At 40.7% G+C, this 23,761-nt stretch overlaps 2 protein-coding genes across 2 annotated transcripts in view; both read left to right on the top strand.

Annotated features, from left to right (window-relative positions):
• The first annotated feature begins 4,553 nt into the window (after positions 1-4,553).
• CTXN2 (cortexin 2) lies at positions 4,554-4,802 on the top strand. Its single transcript, XM_009330948.1, has one exon. The coding sequence runs from the start codon at positions 4,554-4,556 to the stop codon at positions 4,800-4,802; it is 249 nt and encodes an 82-aa protein (XP_009329223.1).
• Positions 4,803-7,583: 2,781 nt separating this feature from the next.
• SLC12A1 (solute carrier family 12 (sodium/potassium/chloride transporter), member 1) overlaps positions 7,584-23,761 on the top strand; it is a 52,716-nt gene continuing 36,538 nt past the window's right edge. The window contains exons 1-5 of the mRNA XM_009330947.1: positions 7,584-7,745; positions 11,216-11,799; positions 17,236-17,370; positions 17,588-17,663; positions 23,077-23,172. Coding sequence (XP_009329222.1) covers positions 11,389-11,799; positions 17,236-17,370; positions 17,588-17,663; positions 23,077-23,172 — 718 coding nt within the window. The 5' untranslated portion in view covers positions 7,584-7,745; positions 11,216-11,388. The remainder of the gene's footprint in view (positions 7,746-11,215; positions 11,800-17,235; positions 17,371-17,587; positions 17,664-23,076; positions 23,173-23,761) is intronic.

The following is a 23,761-nucleotide window of genomic DNA, read 5'->3' as shown; positions in this document are numbered from 1 at the left end:
GCCCTCCCGGGGAAGCGGGGCCGATGAAGGTGAAGGCTGTGCGTGCAATCCTACAGCAACAATTGCCTCCCAGGTGCTCGGCGTCTCGCAGCCTTCATCCCCGGGGAAGCAGGCAACACTTTTGCACGTTCACAAATTAAGGATGATGCTAGTGAACGCTTTATTTTCCTGCCTCTCTATATTACGCAAATCTAGACCACGTATATGAATTCACAGCACAGGGGCTCTTGGCCAATGGTGGCTCCAGGCTTGTGTATTTACTAAGGATAAAACCTCATTTCTGCAATTCACTGCTTGTCTGAAGGCTGGAAATGTCACTGCCCGGGGCTGCTGCTTCTTTGCAGGGGAATGCCGTTCATGTGAAAAAGTGTTGCCTGCACCCTGAGTTACCGTGCTGCAAGAACACTGCCTGTTTTTGCGGGGCTCCGCTATCCTTGCAGAACAGTTAGCCATGCCGCCGTTTGCTGGGCATTCGTGCCCTGGCCTTTCTACCTTGCACCTCCCTGTATGTTCTCTTAGAAACCTTACCCTGAAGAGACAGTCTTCTCCCCAGCAATTTGGATGACAGGTTGGCTGTGTGGTCACAGAGCCGTTTTTGCAGCATTTCTGGCCATGTGTTGTTAACTCGGATAGCTCAGACCCTTTGCAGAATTCCAAATTCATTCTGATTTCTATTTCGTTAGGTCTTCTCCATTGCTAATCCTTTCACCCTACCAGCTCCTATGCCCAATTCTTGTAATAGCATTCCTGGAATACAGTCCCGTTTCCTTGACCAGATAGTTAAGTGCAAATGAGGTGCTTCTGAAACTCCCAGAGGATGCCCGTTTATGTCCCTAACCATACCCACACCTTTTCAAGTCAGGTTTGCTGTCACTCAAACACAAGCCCGGGACTGAAGCTATTTGAAGTACCTTCAGAATGACCAGATCCATGAACCAGCAGCTGGGCTGCAGACGTCCAAGGGGAGAACAGATGGCAACTGATTTAGTCCATTTTGTTACACACTGTCGTTTATGAAGTGAGTTTTCAGGCACCTGAGGCTTAATCATGCCAAGAGGATGAATGCTCCCGGCTTGAGCAGACGTTAAAGGTACTCATTTCCAGTACTGAGCCATTACAAAAAACCCTTGTAGGGGGTTCTGTGAGGGAAGGACTGAAACCCAAAATACAACAAGGTTGCTGAGGAAGTCTTTATTTAACACTTACTGGCTATTTTCTTAATCTTCTCAGTATCTCTGAAAACATGAGGGTGAAGGCTAGGTCTGAAAAAAGTGACACCCAAACCACCAAAGAGCTGGGGCTGGGATCTTCAGTCCTCACCAAACATTGGCAGAGTTGGGCTGGTGATGCTGCTAGAATAAGAATTTCAACATCCATCTCCCAGCTGCTTCACAATACTCGGTGCCCGTGGTGTTCCCCTTCACCCTTCCAGAGGTGCGGCCAGCACCCCTAGCTCATACCTCCGATCTCCTTACCTCAGTGGTCTGCGTGCTGAGCTATTTTCCTCATTCCTATTTTCTCTAGGACTCCAGTTGTTTCTTCTGGCCTCACAATGGCCTCCAATGGCCTTTTATTTCACTGCAGGATGTTAAGGAGCCTTTCTTTATGCCAGTGTTCATATACAGGCAATGAATCAAAGGATGAGCAGAGTCATGACCTATAAAAAAAGTCAAGAGAGATCAGTCTGAGGCCAGCCCCTACAAAATGACTCTGCAGATTCTACCTGATAATGCCTGCCCCCATCATGCTGCCCTAAAGGTTATCTTCAAGGATTTTTGGATCCAGGCCATGTTAGTTAGTATTCACAGTCTTCTGACTCACGACTTAACACAGACGCTGCAGCAAATGAAAGGATATCTGACTAACTGGGAGAGGACAGCTAACCTGTATGCAGCACTAAAATGTGAAAACAATAAAAAGGCACTCAAGGTCAGTCTTGGTACCACAGTTTTGGGGATACATAATTAGAGCAAAATGTTCTGTGAACTCTAAGGCTTCAATTACAATTTCTGAAATTCAGGACAAGGAAGAGAAGAACACAAAGCTGCATATTAGAGTTTCCCAGAACCAATTCCCCCCCGAGCAAAATGCCCACTGTTTTCTCATGCAGCTGTTTCAGCCAAACTTGCCAAATAAGATTAAGATACCCATTTCTTACCACTCCGTGTTTCAGCGTCAGTCAAGCTTTGCACAGAGATCTGTCCCATAACATCTCCTGACAAGCACATAATGTACAAACAAATCCCACCAATTCCAGTGTGTAACCTGCAAAATTAGTAAGACTGGAAGTCCTACTCTTGGAATGTGACTCTCTGTGGTGAAGAAATGTCACCTCAAACACACACATATTTCTCTGGACTCAGCTTAAATGCAGGGTTCTCCATGGCCAGCCTATCCCTAAGATTTCTCTCCGTGTCTTCCGAGATAGCAGTCGGGTTTTTTGGGTCTGGCTTTCCCAGGTAGTGTCTACATATCATTTTCCCGTATAAGCCTTTAATTTAATTTTTATAACCCAGTGTCCTAGGACTTCTGGAAGGTAATTTTTTTCCTTGACTGGCTCTTGTTCAAATCAACTGATTTGTGATATAAATTCGTGATACTGAACTTTCTGTGATTTTTTTTCCTACATAAGGTCAAACTTAATAGGAAAATTGGAAGTATGCCCAGTGAAAATCCGTACAGCAGGTGGGCTTTATCTATGATATATTTTCAGAAATATTGATTGTTGTTGACATTGCTTCTAATTCCCATAGGCTATATCTGGATCTTTTCTGCAACTTAGCAGGAATTAAAACAACATGACCCAAAGAGCAGAGTATCATTCAGAACAAGGAAGGATCTCATACACAGCTCTGTGGAATAAACAGACCGCTGGTTGTTATGCTCTGGCGAATGTGTAAAGAGTGTAATAGGAAACCATATTATTTAATACCTACTATATGGAGGGTTATCGCAAAAAGAAAGACTTGTGCCTTGCCCTTTTAATCCTTGTTTTAAAATTTTCATTCTTTAGGATAATATTCAAAAATCCCAAATGTTCGAGTGAGAAAGGAGACACCAAATAAGATAAAAGTTCTGTCCATTTCTGTCTTCTCAGGAATACCACATCTTATTTTTACTTTTTCTGTTGTTATTAATTGCAGGCTGACTCAGGATATGGCTAGTTTCAGCCGTGACTGCAGCACAGAGTAAAGATACTGGGGCTCCCTTTAAACTGGCTAGCAGCGCAGGTACCTGAAGCAGTGTAGCCATGGCAGCACAGAGCTCCCAGTGGCCTAATTACTCTGCCAAGAAATAAATGGATACTGGGAATTCCCTGGGGGGAAAGACGGTTGAATTGTTAACAAAAAGAGTTTTCCCCTGAGGCGCGTTAATTAAATAGGTGTTAACAAGAGCCAAAAACCCTCAAGCTCCAACCTTAGAATAAAAATGCCTTTGTCCTTTGGCACTTCTGATGTCCCAGTCCTTCCAATTCTCCTGCTGTCTGTAGAGACAGAAGATGTGATTTCAATATCTGATGGAAAACCTAAAATAAAGCAAAACGATTCCCACGCCCAACTAAACTCGAGACATAAGATCTCCTTAAAAGACAAAAATAAAAGTCTCTTCTGGCTGGAAACACACAGAGCTCTCCTGGTGGCAGTGGCGAGGTGGAGATGCTCGAGCATCCTGCCTCCGTAGGACACACATGAGGGTCAGTCCCCTGAGCTCTGTGAGGGGCTTGTTCAGACCTGGTGTTTACTACGCCTGTGAAAATGGCAGGATATGTATGTATTTAATGGGGAAGACTAAGGAGAAGAAACAAATGAAAGCAAGATTTAGAGGAAGGGAATTTACTTCTGTTCTCTCTTCTACCACCAATCTTTCCTCGTACACAGGAGTGGACACGTATAGAGGAAGGCGAAGGGGCCATTTTACCAATATGCTCGCTTTCTTACAAGCTCAAAATGCACACAGCATTTTTCTGAAAATGGAGCCCAAGACTTCACTAAAATTGCACACACAATGCTTTATTTTACAAGTTGGATCTATTTGTTTATGTTTATAAGCTAAATTACACGAGCAAAATCCTCGTGATTTGGCTGGAACTCCCTTTGAGGTCAATGCGAGTTTAACTAGTTTAAGGACTGAGGTGTAAAGCCATTTCAGAAAACATACTGGTTTCTCCAGGTGGAGACCTTGGTGAGTATTGCCTAATCAGAATCTGTAGGCTTGTGCCCAGTCTGACAAAATGCTGTTTGCGGCAGCCACGTGCTGAAATTGCTGTTTTGAGGAGATAGAAAGCCAGAAAACTGTGAGTTTGCTGCCTCATAACAGAGGCCAGTAAGCGGATGGTGTGTAGAGGCTAAAAGTTGCAATTTTATCACATTAATTTAAATGTGAAAAAACAACAGGACACTACTAAAATCCAAGCTGCTTTTCATTTCCAAATGTTCATATGCTACAGCTCAGATACACACACCCCACTTAGACCTAACCAAGATTCTACTTTTCTATGCAGGCAAAGAAGCAATAGAGGTGAAAATCCCACTGTCACCAGGATGTGATGCCCAATGATGAGCAGTAATTACTGCAGCAACACTTCAGCCAGCATGAGTGTCAACGAAATGTCTGCCTTCCCTCTGACTTTAGAGCAAAAAACTGGCTTTGCCTTTGTGGGGATTTTGTGTGTTTTCTTGGGACTTCTAATTATCAGATGCTTCAAAATCTTGCTAGACCCCTACAGTAGTATGCCTTCTTCTACGTGGGAGGATGAAGTTGAGGGGTTGGATAAAGGAACATTTGAATATGCTCTTGCATGAAAACTCACAGAATATCCTGCCTTAAGTTTGATGTTGATTTCATTTTGGAAACCAACTGTTGTTACATTTGTTATACATACCTGCGTTTTGGAGATATGTTGGTGGCATCCATTTTGTTAAATAAATATTTGTTGCAAACTCAAGAGGCACTTCATGTTGCTTTTATTTGAGGAACAGTGGAATGGCAGATAAGAAATCGTTAACAGCAAAGAAATACTACAATAAACAATTCACTACAAAGTTATCATGGCCAAAAAGTATTTTAAGAATCAGATGTTATCTGCCTTTCCAGAGGAGGATCTCATTTCTCCTGTCTCTCACGATAGGCTGGAGAGAAAGGTGAAGGACAAAAGACAGGCTCATGAATGGTGAATGCTTTAAGTGGTAACTCCCTCCCCTCCTCATCTGCCACAATTTTCTGAAGCTCAAATTCTGTGCTTGCATACTGAGAACACAAAAGTGGAGGACAACAAATGGTTGTGGCTCAGAGGAGGTGCCTGCAAGAGGTGTGTGTCCATGTTGCTGAGATGAGAGTAACAAGGGTTGGTCCACGCACTAGCAGTCATAAGGAACTAACAGGAAAGCTAAAAATCACATCAATTGCTAATTCGCCTCTCACCTTCCAAGAAGAGCAGGAGCTGTACTGCTGACTGTGTTTATAAGGAAAGTGTATGTTGCTTGTCCTGTGTGAAACTTCTTGTGGTCCTCTGCAAACGGTGCGTAGTTCTGTTTCTTCCTGCTCATGAGAGAGTATTTTTTTGACAGGCCTCCCTTCTCCTTCTCTACAGCAACAGCAAGTCAAACAGAATTAGCGGAAGGGAAACAAACATCATTAAGGAAATTTTTGATTCTACAAACATTCAGCAATACAAAATATATCACCTGCTCAGAACTCCAGTCTGAACCAACACCACCACAGTCCCAGTCCACCACTGTCTCCCATATTGTGAAAAATTTTAGGTGAAAGAGAAAAAGTAAATGTTAAGTAACCAATCTTACAGTCCAGCTGAATCGGTCGAGGCATGCCGATTTTTTACTCCACTTGGTTACAGAAGATGATTCAGTTTAAACTGGAACTTAAACTGCCTGGTTAACAGCTCCCAGCAGTAATTACACCAGCTTGGCAAGGCCAAAGCGGAGACAGTCACGCTGCACACCCGTTTGTACCCAGCCCCTGAAAGGGAAGGACGTCCAAAGCTGAGTGGAGATCTCGGTACTCTCCAGCCCCTCTCCACAGTTGGTTCTTCTGTTTGTGCTCCTGCAGGTGTGCACAGTGTATGATCTGGACCGTCAGACTGAAGAATTGGTCATAGGAGATCCTACCAAGGCAGAAGAACTGACAGGGAAAGCAAAGACTCAAATCTGGGTATTCAAGGTCACCCTCATATACACAGCTGTTTAGCAAGTATGACAGTACCGGACAGAAATTCAATTCCGTTTTTAAGAAGGTTGGCATCAGAATTTTAAGCACTGTCACTTTTGCTAAACGGCTCTGTTTGCGACGAGGAGCAAAGACAAGGAGAGGAGTTACAGCAGTTGGGTTTCTTTTGCAGGTATTCTGAAAAATACGTATTGTCCCTCTTGCCCTATATACGAGGCAGAGGCAGCCACTGGAACAGCAGACCTCAAGTGCCATTTGGAACATGAAATACTTGATTGTACAGGGAAGGACATGAATCTCCTGTCTGAAGAATATAAGAGAGGAACAGCCAACGCTAATCTACACTGGTCACTTGAATTATAAAACAGAAACAATTTTGTGAATGTAAGAGCTTTGAAACTGCTTCAGATTCTGCGTAAGAAAAAACGCCAGGCCCTCAGAGGTTCAGTATATTGCATTTATCCTCGGTAATTTAACCACAAAATCAAAGGTAGATATCGATACACTGATTCATGTGATCTGTTATTGCTGGATAGGATCATCCACTGCTGAGACGTGAGACTGTCATGCTTTTTACGTACACCTAATCAGCACGGCTGAGCTCTGTGCTGTCAGGTTAGAGTGCTGAAGGTACTTAAGTTATCTGGGTTAAATATAGTTCGGTTATCTCTAAACCACACAGCAAACACAGCAAACATACCCAAAGAACCCAAATACCGTCTTACTTCTTTTGTTCTTGACCCAATCTATCGCTGGAAGCAATTATCAAATCCCTTATGATTACAAAGCTCCATCGTTTCCTGCCCGCCCTTCTCTGCACCCCTAAAACACAAGGGAGTCGGCCTTCCCAGAAAGAATACACAGAACAATTTTCCAAAGGTTTTCCTTAAATACACAGAGTAAAACTTTGAATGGGGTTAGGAGCAAATGGTTCAAAAACGCATATAGGACAAGGGGACCCACCAACGGCTGATCCCGCTGGCTCCAGTGGAATCTCTTCCGCATGAAATGGGCTGAGCAGAAGCCTGAACTCTTGTTGTCTCCGTTACTATATATGCAGAACTGAAAAATAGAGAGATCATGATCTGTGCACAGAATCAGGCATAGCTGGGAGGCAAATGGAGATAACAAAAGTATTTTCAGGCCCCCTTAGAAATTTTGCAATACCATAAACCCAGTAATTGTAATGGATAGGTACATTTGCTGGTTAATAGTTAACAAGCTAGAATGCTTCTCTAAATCACCATCTCGAAATGTTTTGAAAGAGAAGGATTGGATGGTCTATTCAGTATATTAAGCAGGAGAAAAATCTGGCCAATAAGGCAGAGTCTGTAATGCCTCAAAGAGAGGGACACACTATATGCATGAATAGAAGAGGCAGATTGTCCTTCCCTGAAAACACAGGATTGAATGGTAAGTTAAATTATCCTGAATAAGGTAAACTTGATGATTTATGCATAATGCTAGAATACTAAACACAAAATTAATGGCAAATAACAGTTCAGAGACCTCTGGAAATACACTGTGAAAATCAAAGTGTTATTTTCAAGAGCAGCAGAAAGGTAAGAGACTTTTATTTTCCTAGCAAAATAGTAATATTATGGAAATAAGACAGTGAAATTACAGAATCATTTTACTTGGTAGCAAAAGTCTCATTGTCATCAAAGAATCAGGATTTCATTCAGTCATGGAGATGGAAACAAACCTAGTTTCACTGACCTTAATGACAGAAGATTTGTTTGTGCTCCTTCATGCCTGAAGATGAAACGCTTCCTTGTAACTTTGAAAGGCTGAAGGAAGCAGAATACTCTCTATGATCAGAAATGTGTAGTAGTAATAATAATAGTAATATTGATCATCCAAAGCCAGTAGAAGTAAAATAAACTAAACAAATGTAACATGTTGCTGTGAGGCTTACAAAACATTAAGCAGGAGAACCAACATAAATATGAGGGGGTTATAAAGTGGTATCATAGCAGAGAGGCGACAGCAGAATATTATCTATAGCTGATAGAACAAGTGAGAAAATACGCTTTAGCTATATCTCACACTGAAGATGGAGGATATTTGATTATGAGCCTTTCAAATTATAATTTTGATATGTGATTTTAGAGAAAATTTACATTGCCGAGGTATAAATATTGATGCGGTATTTTATCTTTCGGTGCCAAAGGGCCAAATGCATTTCACGAAATCATTAGGAAATTTAAATTGGAAGAAATCTCTGGAGGTCATCTAGTCCAACCTCTTGTGAAAGCAAAAAACTTTAAAAATGCATCTAATGGGCTTATTTACCCAGATTTTCAGTTCATATTTTCCTTTATATAGATACATTTTGTTTCTAAAACTTCCTGCTTTTACATACGCTTGCAGACTTTCAATGTCTAAGCATGGTCTGGTTTAGTCAGTTTGAACAGACCTGGACCCCTACTGAATTCTACAGGTCTGTACAATCACACTCCCTTATCTCCTTAGAAGCATGTTTCAAGACATACGGGTTGCCGTTGTTTCCATCGCCCATTTCAGGGCCATCTAGGCCATCCTGCAAGTTGCTGCGAAGGTACTTAACCCACTGAAGGCCTTAAATATAAGTACCCCTTTTGCTCTTGGGGTTTTTGTTTGCTTGTTTGTTTTTTTGAGGGGGGAAAAGTGTGGGAAAGCGGAGGTGGGAAGCAGATCGTAGAGCTATCATATGTTCACCTCTCTGTGGGCCCCCCACTCAGAGCGACCTAGACGGGCCAGAGGAAGGGGCCAACAGGAATCTCATGACATTCAACAGGGACAAATGCAAATCCCGCACCTCGGACAGACTAAACCCCTGCACCGTACAGGCTGGGGCCTCACTGGCAGGGAGCAGCTCTCCTGGAGGAAGGGACCTGGTGAGCAGCAGGCTACAGAGGAGTCAGCACCATGCCCTGGGAGCAGTGAAGGTGAACAGTGGCCTGGGCTGGGTTAACAGGACCATAGCCAGTAGATGAAGCAGAGTGATCATTCCCCTCTAGTCAGCACGCATCAGACTGCACCTGGAACCCTGTTTCTAAGTTCGTCTACCTGTTCCCCCCAACCTGCCCATGTGAGAAAGGTGTCGATAAACTTGTGTGCGTCTGATGGAGGGCCACCAAGACGGTCGGGGGTAGGAGCATTTGCCCTATAAGGAAACGGGGCTTGTTTAACCAGAAGAAGAAAAGGCATTAGGGGGACCTAAGCAGCCCCCCCAATACTTACGAGGAGGTTACTGACAAGGCAGAGCCATGCTTTTTACTGAGGTGCACAGCAGGAGAGTGAGACGTGATGGTCATAGAGTGACACACGGAAGGTTCCAACTGGATATACAGGAAAAAAACCACTATGAGGACAATTAAGTATTAGAATAGGCTGACAAGGCAGGTTGTGGAATCTGTCCTTGGAGGATGTCAAGACCTGACTGGTGAAAGCCCTAAGTTACCTGATTTCCATTCAATGTTCCCTCTGCTTTGAGTGGGAGGTCGGACTAGACAGGCTCCCGAGGTCCCTTCCAACCTGCGTGATTCTATGACTTGCTACAATTCCTTTCAAATCGTCTTAAAGGGTGTTTTGCATGTACAAATGTAAAATTGAGTGTAAAATTCTATGAACCTTCCGATGCCTAGCGCTATTGTTAATATTTCTCAATAATGACTACTTTACCATAGCAATTTATTTTCTCCATTATAATTTAGGAAACCCAATGCTATTTTTGGATCTGTTTCAGTTGTCTATTTATTCTTTCATATTACATTAATTTTATTTACATTAAAAAATGATCAATTTGCTATATCTTAATTTCCTGCTCATAAATTGTCGCCATCCTGGAACTACTGACAACTTAAAGCCTAGCTTTTGTGGTTAATTTAAAAGAAATGTATTTGATTCAAGCTTTTCATGCAAATTTAATTCTAGACTATGAGAGAAATATACATGGTATCATAATAATAAGTGGAACATAAACAGTAAATGGACTTCATGGAATCTTGCGTCACATCCCTTGTACTGCTGGCTTTAATTAAACATTGCATTATTAAAAGAAACGCTATATTTGAAAATCAATTTTAGGTACTCAGAATCTCATCCAAAGCCCGTTTTATATAGATTGTGTCGCGAATCCTGATTTAGGATCCTGCCGACTACGCCAATTTGTCACGAATGGGTGATTTAGATCGCTTAAAGAATCGCTGTCAAAGGTTATTAGCAAAAGTGGTTTTAATATGGTGCTGTAAAAGCGCGACTTAACAAACTTTGATGGCAAGGTTTTTTGCCTATTACTGTATGGCACAATCGTTTGAACAATGATTCAAAACTACCAAGGCACAAATCAAAGTTACCAAGACAAAATCAAAGTTACCATACTGCAAGGTTATGCGCGATATCGGTCGCTTACCAAAGATCTGCCGTTGGTAAAAGGTCTCTCTGCCTTGAAGAGCAACCTTGAGAGGCGTCCCAGCTCAAGGGGAGATGACCCCATGCAGCCAGGCTGCTTAGCCGGGAGAGCTCAAAGGAGGCTCACCTCGGCTGTCATATTTATGGGATAAAGTGGTTGGCTTGTAGTCAAATTACATGCGATGGGAAAGGCATGCATGAGACTCCTTGTACCCACAACTTTCTTTGTTCCTTGATAAATGAGTCTTGGAAAAGCCACCCGCTATTCACGTGTTAATCGCGTGGTCGGTGTTCCAAGCTCATAGGTATCGATGCTCGCTGTGTCACTCCGCTCCTTTGTGGGTTTCCAGAGAACAGATTGGAACTAGGGGAGTTCTTGGCCCGTTTACGGCATAGGCCTTTACCTCCTTTGGAGCCTGTACCAAACTACCGCCAGTTTGGTGAAGGGGTCGAGTGCCTCTGTCACAGATGGAAACATCCCCACAAACTCAGTCTTTGACTCAAATATTTTTTTACTCAACAACTCATAGGGTGACAGTCTCATGGATATTTGGTGAGGCGGGGGAGAGCTTATGGTGGAAAACTTGTCTAACTGTGCAAGTTAATAGAAGTGTTTTATTTATATTTTTCATGGCAGAAACACAGTGGACAGCATTAGGAAGACCGCTTAGAGATCTCAAGAAAAGTTTCTCAGAACTTTGTTACTCTAAGAGCAAAGATTTCATACGCAACAGCACTAAACCCTTTGCTGTAGCTGCAGCCACAGAAGAGTAAACGGATCAGTGACCTAAGTCTACAGCATCCCCGAAGATGTCAATGAATAATTCGCCAAATGTATTCTTGGATCCAAATGCAAATCGGTTTCAAGTTAACATAATTAATGAAAGCCATGACAACAATGAAACATCCCAAGAGGATGTGGGCTCTGACCCACCACATTATGAAGAAACATCTTTCACTGATGAAGCACATAACAGACTGAGAATCAGTTACAGACCAGGAAAAAGAGAATTATATGACAATTTCCTTCAAAATGGGGAGAAAACAGAAGCTAGTTTACATCCCTATGATACTCACACTAAAATGTATTATCTACAGACTTTTGGCCATAACACAGTGGACCCGGTTCCCAAAATTGATTATTATAGAAACACTGGCAGCGTCAGTGGGAATAAGCTCAGCAGACCAAGCTTATTAGAAATTCATGAACAACTGGCAAAGGTAAGTGGAAAGGAAAGATACAAATTTTCCCTATTCCATTTCCAGGCTGTTAATTCTGTTTATTAATATGAGAAAGTCCTTGAATTCATGGACCTTGCCCAAGAAAAAAGGTACAAGTAATCACTTACTATATTTCCTTTGGTAGCTGCAGTATGTTTTCCGCCCTGTGCCCTGCTCAAAGCAAAGATTTTTATTAGGAGGTGATAGTAATGTACTTGATTAGCAGAAAAACATAGCTTAATCTCATCTAAAAGTATAAAACTACTGAATCTCTTCTGTTTCGCTTAAGAGTCAGGACGGCAGATGATGAATGTCAATTCATAATTTAACCAAGCTACACAATTCACGCTTCTTCTAAACTTGAATTTAACATCAATGCATAACTGAGTTTCACAGATTCCTCTGTTGTATTCATTAATATACATATCTATAAGTATTAAAAAAAACGTTATGTGCAATAAATGCAATTTCAACTAATCAGAAATCCAAAGCACTACCTGTTAATTGCTGCGACAAACCATTCAAACAGCAGGAAGAACCCAGAACGAGGGTGCTGAGGTTGAGAGTGTTTGCTCAGAAGAGGGACAGCAGACAACAGTTTTCAGGTACTGATTCAGTGAATGAATTTAGGCCTTCATGCTCATTATACCAATGAATTTGGAGAGAATCTGAAAAGCCTCTTGAACGACTACACAGAAAGCATTTATAGAGGAATAATTTGGCTAAATTCCTCCTAATCCATCACACAGAAGAGCTGTTTAGACTTTGCTCATGTAATAGATGGGACTATATCCATGTAAAATACACTTACAGAGAGAACTACCGAACAGCATACCGCTGGCTAACCTGCCTTTGAAAGATTTTCTAGGGCTGTTTCTCCTCTCCCCTTCTGAGTGGACCTACTTTTGGTCAACACAATGGAGGAGTTCACTATTGATGCATATGACCAATGGATTTTATGGAAAAAACTCAGCAGACTCTTCCTGTTTGCTCCGGTTTTTTTTTTTTTTCCACATAGGCGCTACAGTAAATGAATAACGAAATACCAAAACATGCCCTTTACCGTGATAATCCTCACTTCTGTCACCTTCTATGGCTACTTGCCAGAAGAATATAACATTGGCCAGGTATAATCTTTTGGGGTTTGCACATTCAAAACTTCCACAGGAAAGAATTTGAGAAGTTGGTAGTATTATTAAGTCTCAAATACCAGATTTTCACTAACTTCAGTGTTACTGCCTCAGATGATAGGTGAATTTTGCTGTCTGTTCACATATCTAGATTGATTGATTTCCCTATGTGGAAGAATCACCTCCATGCAAAATAAATAGCGCGGAAAGCTGTAACGAGAACTTCTGGGGACAATAACAACTAGATTAAGCACTTTGAAACAGTTAAACTATTAAAAAACCTACTGCAAAACAGTGGAATATTATGATACTCTACTGACTTTGGTAAAATTAGACTCTTCCCCCTTAAGCCACAATACCAGATTCTCTGTAAAAAGCAGAGGAGAGACACAGGATACACCTACTTACACAATTAAAGTCAAACCTTTTTTGAGGTTCTTAATTGTGCACTTGTCAGGGCAGGGCTGGAAAGAGAGGGATCACCTCTACAGTCAAACTCAGACTAGAAGTTGTCAATATGTAGCAAAACCCCCTATTCTTTTTCTGTGTTGGGCAATAGTGAAATGAGAAATCTCCAGAGAAAACATGCTCTCATCACCATTCTGCTCAGTTTTACATACTTCTGAGGTCTGAATAATTTGGACAAGCATCTGATTTTTGGATGCTGGTCCAGATCTTGTTCAAACTCCAGTTCTCTGGAGGTACACCTGTCCTAAGGAGGATTAATATAAAGTAATGAAATCGAGCAAAAAAAATAGCCATTTGGAAATTAGGACCTGATTCCTTAGGATTTTATTAGGACAGCTTCCTAGTTTTGCCCCGACTTATTTAAATTAAGGTCTCCACAGACCTGCATAAAATGGCTTACATAGAAAGGAGAAACAGGTTACCTGGGTCATCATTTATTTCCAAAAATGAATGCAAAGTGGACGTGAAAAGGGAAGAACATGAATTTGGTATCCCTACTCATTTGCAGATGTGTAAGCTGCTACTCAAGGAACCAAATACATTTCCATGCCCAGAAGAAACTACCTCTTACAGAAGTAATTTACTTTGATTGTGGCCAGAGAGAGGAAAAATGATGTATTGGCTTTGAACGTAATGCTGACTGAACATGTACTCAACATTAGCATATTAAGGAATTTTCAGTTTTGACCATTACCGGAAAATTCAGGCTTTTTGCTGTTGCATCTCTCAACGGTTTATTTTAAACAAAATTAGATTAATTTGTTTAGGGTTTTTTAAGGCTTTCACTTAGAGAAGATTAAAAAGAAGGCAGATTCCATCCCAGAATAAAACGAAGGGAAAATTGCTTCACAGGTTGGGACTGTTAGGGAAGAGAAAAGAGCATCATCTAGCTTGGTCGTTCCCAGACTTTTTCCAGTATCCAGCTTACAGAAGGATAACCTTATGCCTCTCAAAATAGGAAGGTGAATGTCAGAGGTAATGGGATTTTTCTTACACCGGCAACCCGCTGTGCCCTTACGCGAGTTGTGGCCCTGGCCTGGGAGCCACTAACCACAGCACTGGAACAAACGACCCGCCGTTAGCAAGGCTGGAGTCTATTCCTGGCTGTCCCGCGGACTCGTTTTGTGACCTTGGGACAAATCACTTCGGTCTACAGCGCTTATTCTGAAGAGTAAACACGAGGTCACCAAATAGTAGATGAGTAGGGGAGGAGAATTAAGATGGTATGAGAAGGCTGAGCGCCTATCAGGAGGGAAGAGCAGTACGTGGAGCTGGATGGGGTGCCTATCCACCAGCCCCAGCGTGCAGCAGGCTCTCTAGCCACCGCTAAGGAGGGGATGAGTGCGTACGGGGGTTGGACTAATAGCCCAAGATGCAGTTCTGGAGAAGATGCTTTATTCCTTTTTACTTTAACACTAAACTCTGGGCTTACCACACCATACCCCAAGGTAATCCCATCCCCCTCACCCCCAGCTTTTTTTTAAAACTCAAATTGTTGAAGGCAACTGTCCCGTTCAAAGCCCATTGCCAGATTCTCATAAGAAGTGACATATGTTTGACTTCAGATTTCTAAACATCACATAAGCATTCCCATTGTGCTTTGATGCTGGGTTCAACATCAGAAGATAAATATTAATATTTAATAGACTTTTTTAATATGTAATTTTTCAAATGTCAGAATGTAAGGCAGGTTGAAAGGAACTTCAAATATCTAGTTCCCACACTGCTGGAGTCGAATGTGTGTCATCTTTTAGCAAGACGTGTCAGATTTTGCACACATTAAGCCACAAAACGCCAATTAAATCCCTAAAAAAATAGTCTAAGTGCTATTTCACAGCTGATGGCTGGTGATAATTACTTGGGCTTAATATTTAGCCTACATAAGAAATCATCTAACCTTTCTTCATCTCGGCTATTCTCCACACTTGTTACAGAGGCTTGATGAGCTCATCATCTTTAGCCCAGGAGAGATGAAGACTAAACTGTTCTGAAACAAGGAAAGGAAAATGTTTTTGTTTTGGTTTTTTTTTTTTAAAAAAGCAGTTAACTTTTATTTTGGTAGCTTTTCAAAATGTTCTGTCACTTTTATTCCACATCCTTAATGCATGAGTAGCACAGGTACAGCTGCTTGGTAAATAACCAATCATTCACTAAAGCACACCAATTTAAAATGCATTTATGGAAGGTTTAAGGCCATAATTTATGATAATGGAACAGAGAGCACAAATTAATTCAAAGTACATAGGAAACAACTTGTTTCAAGTACAAAGACCAAACCCTTTTATTTTGTTTTGCCTTTGAAATTCTAACCACTGTAGCAAAAAAACCTTCATATTATTCTGCTAATCTTCCTTAACTCACTTTAATCATTTACTGTATTTTGAGCAAACACAGCCATTATTATTTTAGGGTAAGAATTGTTGAAATTATCTAAGTAACTCCGGAGCTCCAAGTCACAGGCTTTCAATAGATCTTGTATTCCCATTTCACTCAGGGCCAAAAGGGCCATAGGCACCAAAGTTTACTCCATGTCGAAATGCATTACCCAGTCACTTATTTCTCATTTGCGAGCACAATCCTGCATGTACCGTGTCAAAGGCATTCTACAGCCTTGCACCGCAGTGGCTAGAGCCCCCCGTCCATGAGGGGGGCATTAGCGTAAGTGTCATATACAGTTGGTCTTTATGTCTGTTTTGGTTTTGTTTGTTGGGTTTTTTTAAGTCCATGGACAAACTACAGAAACAGCCTTGAAGCTTAAGTAAGATGAAAAAACCTTATATGTTGCATAGAATCTCGGATGTTTCCCCTCCTTGACCTGTTTAGTTAATCTGGAAGTATCTTCATCCCCCTCCAAACCCTAAAAGCATCTTGATTCCTCTCCAGAAGCGACACACGCTCCTGACCCTCTGCCAGGCTACGGCAAGGTACATGGTCCCTCCTGAAGGTCTTTGCAGAGGACCCAGACATTACTTGGCAACAGTTAACCTAATGCCAACTCCTTGCAAAACCAGTCAGAACTTTGTATTAAAAAAAAAAAAAAAAAGAAACAAAGCAGCAATGACAACGAGTATAAACCTCAGTACTGTGACCAATTCCTATCTTGATGCTAAATTGCCTCAAAGATTCTGGGGCTGAAGAGCTGAAGAGATAAAATACAGATTTATGTCTGTAACTGGATGTGAACAATCTAAAATTCTGGGCTATTTATTCTGGTTACCCCACAAATATGGCAGTTCCTAATCCTCTCTACTATGGTTATACCAGAGGTGGCTAAACCACAGAAAGGATTGTTCATTTACTGCATTATTTACTACATTTCACTGGCATTTCTCTGACTGTTTTCAAGAATACGTTACCCATTTGCTGCTGCAATTATGTTTGTACTTTATCCAACAGAAAACACCAGAGTTCGCCACGTAACTTTGCCATGCAGCGCTCAGCTAGGTCTCTTTTCACTAGTGAGCAATTATCCCTGTTCCTACAGTTAGCATTACTCGTAAATTGTTGCAGCAGCCTGTAAAGGCCAACCACGAGACCCTCATTATGTTAGATGCTCTACTAACATATCAACACAACATATACGTTGAATACAGTTCACAATAAAAACAATTTAGTATCAGATAATAACGTATTTACTCTGCTTAAGTGATTCTTTCATCTTTTCTCGCTGTTAGCAAGCCCACCTGCTGATGCCTGGTGCGAGCACAATATTGCACTCTACTCCAGAGACAGTAAAACCTGATCTTCTTTGGAATTCCGTTATTCCACGTCTCTCTTATGGGGTCAGGTGTCCTCTGCTTGGCACAAAAATGTATTTGTCTTCTGTGTGATCCTTCAGAACATAGCCGTGAGCACCGGCTCAGTCGAGAGAGTGGCTAATGGAGAAAGCACCGCTGGAGATGAGACAGCAGTCAGCAAGGAAGAGGAAAACAAAGCAGGATTTGTCAAGTTCGGATGGGTGAAGGGTGTGCTGGTGAGAAACTTATCCGCATTTATAAAAAAATTAAAAGAAAATAAACTTTAAGATTAGTTCTGCAACACTAAGGTCGTCTAAGAAGTAAGAGAGGGAGGTGGACTTGAGGGATGGTTGGGGTGCTTTTTGAAAGCCTGCAACGCACGCTATCGCCCTTCTGGTTGTTAACAGTACTTTCAACGTTGCACTAATGCAGTATTTTTTGTTTAAAACCTAGGTAAGATGTATGCTCAATATTTGGGGTGTGATGCTTTTTATTCGACTTTCCTGGATTGTAGGTCAAGCAGGAATTGGTATGTATCTTATTTAATATCATTTCCAACAGTGAAAGGGATAAAGAGGATAAACTATACATGATCATGATTAATATATAATCTGAGATGTGCATTTGCATGTTGAACTAAATAATGTTTTCAAATGCTTGCCAGGGTAAAAGATGTTAATCCTCCAAACTATTGGAATTTTCCAGACTCGCAGCCAAATTACTGCTTAGAGGCATAGATCTGTTAACTATGCATATGATCATCACATTTGAGTATTTCTAAGCTTTAGTGAAATTTGTATTTAGATCCTGTAACAGATGTAAACTTCATGACTCGGGCCAATTTCTAATATGTGCGTACAGAGTTAACCTTTAAGAGTTCACACTTTGCTTATCTGTGAATCCCAAACCTTGTCATCTACATATTAAAAACAACGCTTCTTCACACTTCTCTGCAAAGATGAAAACAGAACTGGAAGGAGGTCTCATCTCATCAGGATTTTGTTATTTTTAACTATAGCACAGCACTAGATACTAGTGTACTATGAAACTTTAAGTTTTAAAAACTCTGCTACAGCTTTCCTATAAATTAACGACGTACACTTCACTGTGCGCTGTATCTTTGCTTCTTCATCGTGCAATTTAATTAATCCAAATCCCAGATCCCGGTCCCTGGGAGACTGGGCCCCAAGGCTTCCGTCCAGCGTGTTGCTGAGTGTTCAGTGAAACCAGTGAGAGAGGAAAGCGCTCACGACACTGCAAGAATCTCCAGCAACTAGAAGAGCAAGCTCAGTGAGGCGCAACACATCCGTAGTTGTTGTGTGGTACGGCTTCCTTTTTAGAGCTGCTGCTCTGGGGAAGCACAGAAACGTGGACTGCGACGGCAGCGTCCCTCTGTGTTACATGATCATACAGGCCAGGATAATGGGGCCCCAATCTTTGACTGGCACCCAGATGTCATAAAAAGCAGCGATCCAAAGGGTGGATGGCAACTATCCCAGTTTGGATTCTCGCAGAATGGAAATATTAAGTAGACACGAGCTGGAGTCCAAACTCCGGCCTCGGGGCGTCAACTCTCCTGATCTTGAGATCGGTCCTCAAATTCAGACTGAATATAAATATCATTCACTTCCTTGTTAATGGAAGTGAAATGAAACACCGAATCGCAACATCTCCAAAATTTTGCATGGTTGAAGTCTCATCTCCAACAAAACACAGTAACTTCACAGAAGTTTCACTTGAGCAAGACTGAGCTTTTAAAAAAAGAGAAACAGGTGAAATGCTTATTAAAAAAAAAAATCCAGCCACAAACTCAGAGAGACATAAAGAGGGGAAAAAAAAAAAAAACCCAACCAATAAAAGTTCCAGAACTAAGCGGAAGAACTTTACCTACTTTTGCAGTGCTCCATGCGTGGCTCTAGCACTGTGCCTGACAAAGGGGTGCTTGCTGATTTTATGATGCATACCAAATGAGAGCGTACAGCCCAGGGCACTCATAAGTATATGCCTTGCCATGAAAATTCTGCATCTTAATATTGCCAAGACTTTGCTCTGGGGTTTCATGCAAAATTAGTTTTTAAGGGCAGTTTAGTAACTTATTGAGATCATCAAGAAGTATTACTTTGTTTTGAGGTGTGAGAATAGCCATAGGCAAGAGTAATTCATTTCAGAACAACTTACTTAGCAGCCATATGCCTGGGTTTCAATCTAAACTTTAATCAGATTTTAACATTAATTTGCACCAACATCAGTTACAGCCTTTCTGCTTTCACATTTAATTTTACTATTTTAATTCACTGATAAGCAGACCCTCCTTTCTTATGGTTTATTGCTCTGCTATTGCTTTTTAAAATTGCACGCCTTATGTAAGGAGGTTAGTTTTACTTCTGAAAATGAGACATCAAATTCCATTTGAATAATTTCTCAATGCATTTTCTGAATGTCTTATAAGCAATGAGCTTTAAGTCCCTAGCCAAGCTGCTTAAGGAGAACAGTGATGGAAGCTCATCATCACCAAGGCTCAGGGATTTCACTGGGTACTGCTACTAACATCGAAATTAAATGAGTCAGTTAAACCACCATCTGGGCACCATTTATATCCCCGTCATTAGAGGGCCAAAGAAAGAAAACCCAATTATTTCCATATCCTGATAGGCTGTCTCGGGCAAAAGCTCTTACAGGGGAAAAAAAATAATGTTCCAACAAGGTTCTCCGTTTATCATCAGCTGGGAAAAAAGGGACAGTATGGTCCGGACAAGGTTCCAGGTCCAAAATTAGGCTGGTATTTCCACCTAACATCTGGGGGCTCTCCGAAGTCTGTATTTGTACCTATACAAGGAACGGCTAGCCAAAGGCAGGGAAAAACACCAAGTTTTTGTGAACTGAAAACCTGGCCCCGAATATTACAATGATGTTACATTACGCTATATTACAATGATGTTTTGGTTGAGTCACTTTATTTTATGCACTTTTCTTCTTAAATGTTAAAATATTTTTTAAAATATACACATTAAAGCATAAATAAATATATATATTTAAATATATACATTAAAGCATTTAAATATATAACATTAAAGCCTTCTTAAGCAGATATTGCTCATCAAAGAAATATCAGCCCCTATTTATCATATACATGTTAACAACATGAATCGTGAAATGCAATAGAAAAATCCTGGGAAAATACTCTTTAGGATGCACATGCACTTACCAAATAATTTTAAAACTACTTTAAGAATAATGTGTCTAACTTATTCAGTTTAAGAGTTAACAGCTGATGAAAAGATTCATTCAGCCACTTCTCAGGCACAAAACTTGCATGGTTTAACAATACCCTTCTACGTAATGGTAGCTCACCAAAAGGAATGACCATATGGATTTTTTATATACAGACCTGCATACAAAATCAGTGCATGACTAGTTATAGTAAGAGTTCAGAAATCAATAGGGTAAACATGATTTATTAGAGGCCCAAATCACTTTAAATATCCTACACTATGTTGTATATATCTCGCACGCCACATTGCTTTATCTTAAAGGATTGTGATAACATGGCTATAATTTAAGCAGCAAAGAACATTCATTCAGGGATTGGATGTCTATAACCATCCAGTATGAACTGAAGTCAGGGATCGGATCCGGAAGCCAGAAGGTAGAAATACGGCAGATAGATCAATATATTTGTAGTACTTCTAGCTGGATGTCAGTTGTAGGATCCAAGTTTCAATTTGGACGAGCCCTGGTCAATAAATATCGCTACAAGCAATGTATAATCTTCAGTTCCCCACTGAAGACCTATGTACATTACAGAAACAAGAGAGCTATTGCATAAGTACTAGCAAGTTCAGATAATACTAAGAACTGATTCCATGTTTGGCACCAAACTGTAATGGTTTCATTTTTTTTTTAAATTTTTCCCCCCCTCCTCTCATAGATACAAATGGGAATAGAAGCAATAAACTTGAGAGAAAAATGTCATATTATTTCTTCACCTGACTTGAAACAAGAAAGTATTCTGGAACTACAGAGCCAAACTCTTCTTGGTAGTGCCAGAAAATATAACAGAAGCAATGGCCACAGTTGTAGCTTGGGAGGTCCAGTTTGTATGCAAAGAAAAGCTTTTTCACTGGGCAGGTGGTCTAGCCCTGGAACATATCCAAAGAGGCTGTGGGATCTTTGTCCATGGAGGTTTTCAAGACCCAGCTAGCCAAAGCCATCACTGATTTAATCCTGTGTTGGCAATAGTTCTGCTATGACTGGGAGGCTGAGCTACAGACCTTCAGAAGTCACTTCCAACCGAAGTTTCTATGATTCTAAATCATGCCGGGCACCTCCTACTCATACAGCTTCTAGTTTCTAGCACAGTTTCACAAAGTTAACAGAAACCTGACCATATAGCCAAAGATTGGAAACACACTCAGACTTCAGAGTCTTACTCAAACTGAAACCCAGTTCACCTATCACTAATCACCTATCGCTGATCTTCAGACGGTTGATTATTTCTGTTTAATTATACAATTTTGTGGTATCTGCTAAAAAAAAAAATAAATTCTAAGTTCTCTAAGATTACACATTACAGGTCACCCGGTAAAGTAAATGGCATCTAAGAAGCAGTATTTCCATTTTCAAATGTTTGTCTCGTGTTAGAGTAAAACTACTTTTTGGAGGGCAAGAGGGAGATAGAGTGGGGAAGCGCAGCACTCGATAGCTTGGCCAGTGAGGCTACAGAAGGGTCGCAGTCAGGTCTTGTCTCTCTACCCGATAGACTCTTTGTCCTGGTGCACTATGAAACTATACAGTCAGTCTTCTTCTGAATCGGTGTTTAATTAACTGATGAAATACAGCAGCATTCTTACAAGAGCTCTGATTAATGTGTCGATCTCTTCACTTAAACAGCCAGGATGTATATTAAAGGCAGACGTAAGCATCCATGCCAAGGGACACGTGTTTGCTCATTTCCTCCAGCCTTTGAAAATCACAAGAGTTTCTGGCTAGGGTACTCCTATCAGAAAGAATCACTGCTTGGAGACTGATGGTAATAATTTTCTACCGTGACATGGAATCCTTGGAAACGTTCTGGAAACTGCAAGTGGTCAACAAACCATCTTTTCAGTTTATTGCTCCGATTCTGGCCTGAAAATTCAATTTAAAGAGAGAATGATTTGTAGGAATCATGGAACACGAGTAAAATATTTTATCTTCTTATTACTGACAGGTCTTGGAGTAATCATAATTCTTCTCGCCACGATGGTAACTTCAATTACTGGGTTGTCAACTTCTGCAATAGCAACTAATGGGTTTGTCCGTGGAGGTAAAAATCTTAGGGTTACTAATGCTTTCAAGCCCAAAAAGGTCTTTATGTATTATTTTCATATGAGGCAAACCAGAGGGACGATAAACCAAATGGTACATCTAAAGGAACTGGAAGGTAACTATTCTAGCCACCTCTAATCACAATTTATGGCATGTTTGAGTTATCACTTTTAATAAATCCCAGATTTCAGTTCAGTCTGCGAAGTACGTTTCAGATGTTCCTGCCTAACGCCGAGCGAGGGATGGCTTCTGGCTTTTCATGGAGTTCTTCTGTTGCCTTTCAGCAGGTCTTTCTTATTCAGAGCATTCCAGGCTGGACGTCCTTGGACAAACTTGAGCATGAGGCATCTCTTCCCCTCTGATCACCGATGCAGATCAGTGGATATCTTCAGTTTAATACCTTCTTTATAAAACCCCTTACATTTCAGCCACTCCTTGGAAGATGAGTAAATAATTTTGCTGGAAAAGTGCATGTCAGGTATTTTATGAAATGAAGTTTTAGTGCATTTCAGAGCCTTAAAGTTATAACCGGTCTGCTTTAACCTCTGTGGAAAATGGCAAGTTCTTACTACGGCATTTAAGCAGAACAGGTATTTGAATACACTTGAATATACTTTCTTTTTCGGATCTTTCAGGTCTTGGAATCATAGTTATTGGTCTGAGTGTAGTAGTAACAACATTAACAGGTATCTCCATGTCTGCCATTTGCACTAATGGAGTAGTAAGAGGAGGTAAGTGAATATGATCTCGTGAAAAATACAACAATCTGCAGATTTGGATTAGAAAAAAAAATTGGAATTGAGATAACTGTGTTACAAGCAAAGCAATAATAAATAAATATATTCGGAGTGATCTCTCTCAATGGATCAACAGGAAATTAAAACGTATATAATCTTAAACACTTCCTGACAATAAATATTAAGTGCCAGTGAGATGAGATGAAATAATTAACTGACAAAATAATATGCTCCATTTATGGTGATATGCAAAAAAGATTAAAGATTCACTGCATCACTATGCAGGAGCTTTAACAATGTACCACAGAATACGATCTTTCCTGCTAACATTAGGATAGATGCAAGTAAGTTAGAACCTGTCTGGAAGTGAGGTTCTCTCTGCTCTGTGTTGCTGTATTATGTATCATGAAAAAAATATTTGAGGGTCCAGTTTTGCATGCTAAGATATGCACTAAAAAGATTGCTGCAGTAGAAAGGCATACAGAAAAGGCTGAAGGCAGAACCAGTACAAAGCACATTCCTTTTTTTATCAGTGTCCTCTATTAATATAGGGCAAATATTGATTATGTTTGTTAGGCTAAAA

The sequence above is a fragment of the Pygoscelis adeliae genome, unplaced genomic scaffold (assembly GCF_000699105.1).
Source record: "Pygoscelis adeliae isolate BGI_AS28 unplaced genomic scaffold, ASM69910v1 Scaffold318, whole genome shotgun sequence".
NCBI lineage: Eukaryota > Metazoa > Chordata > Aves > Sphenisciformes > Spheniscidae > Pygoscelis > Pygoscelis adeliae.
Note: the sequence above shows the minus strand (reverse complement) of the source record. Positions and strands in the feature narration are given on the sequence as shown.

Bases quoted from the DNA above. Each gene is read 5' to 3' on its own strand.
- CTXN2 (XM_009330948.1), top strand. From the start codon at position 4,554: ATGATGAGCAGTAATTACTGCAGCAACACTTCAGCCAGCATGAGTGTC.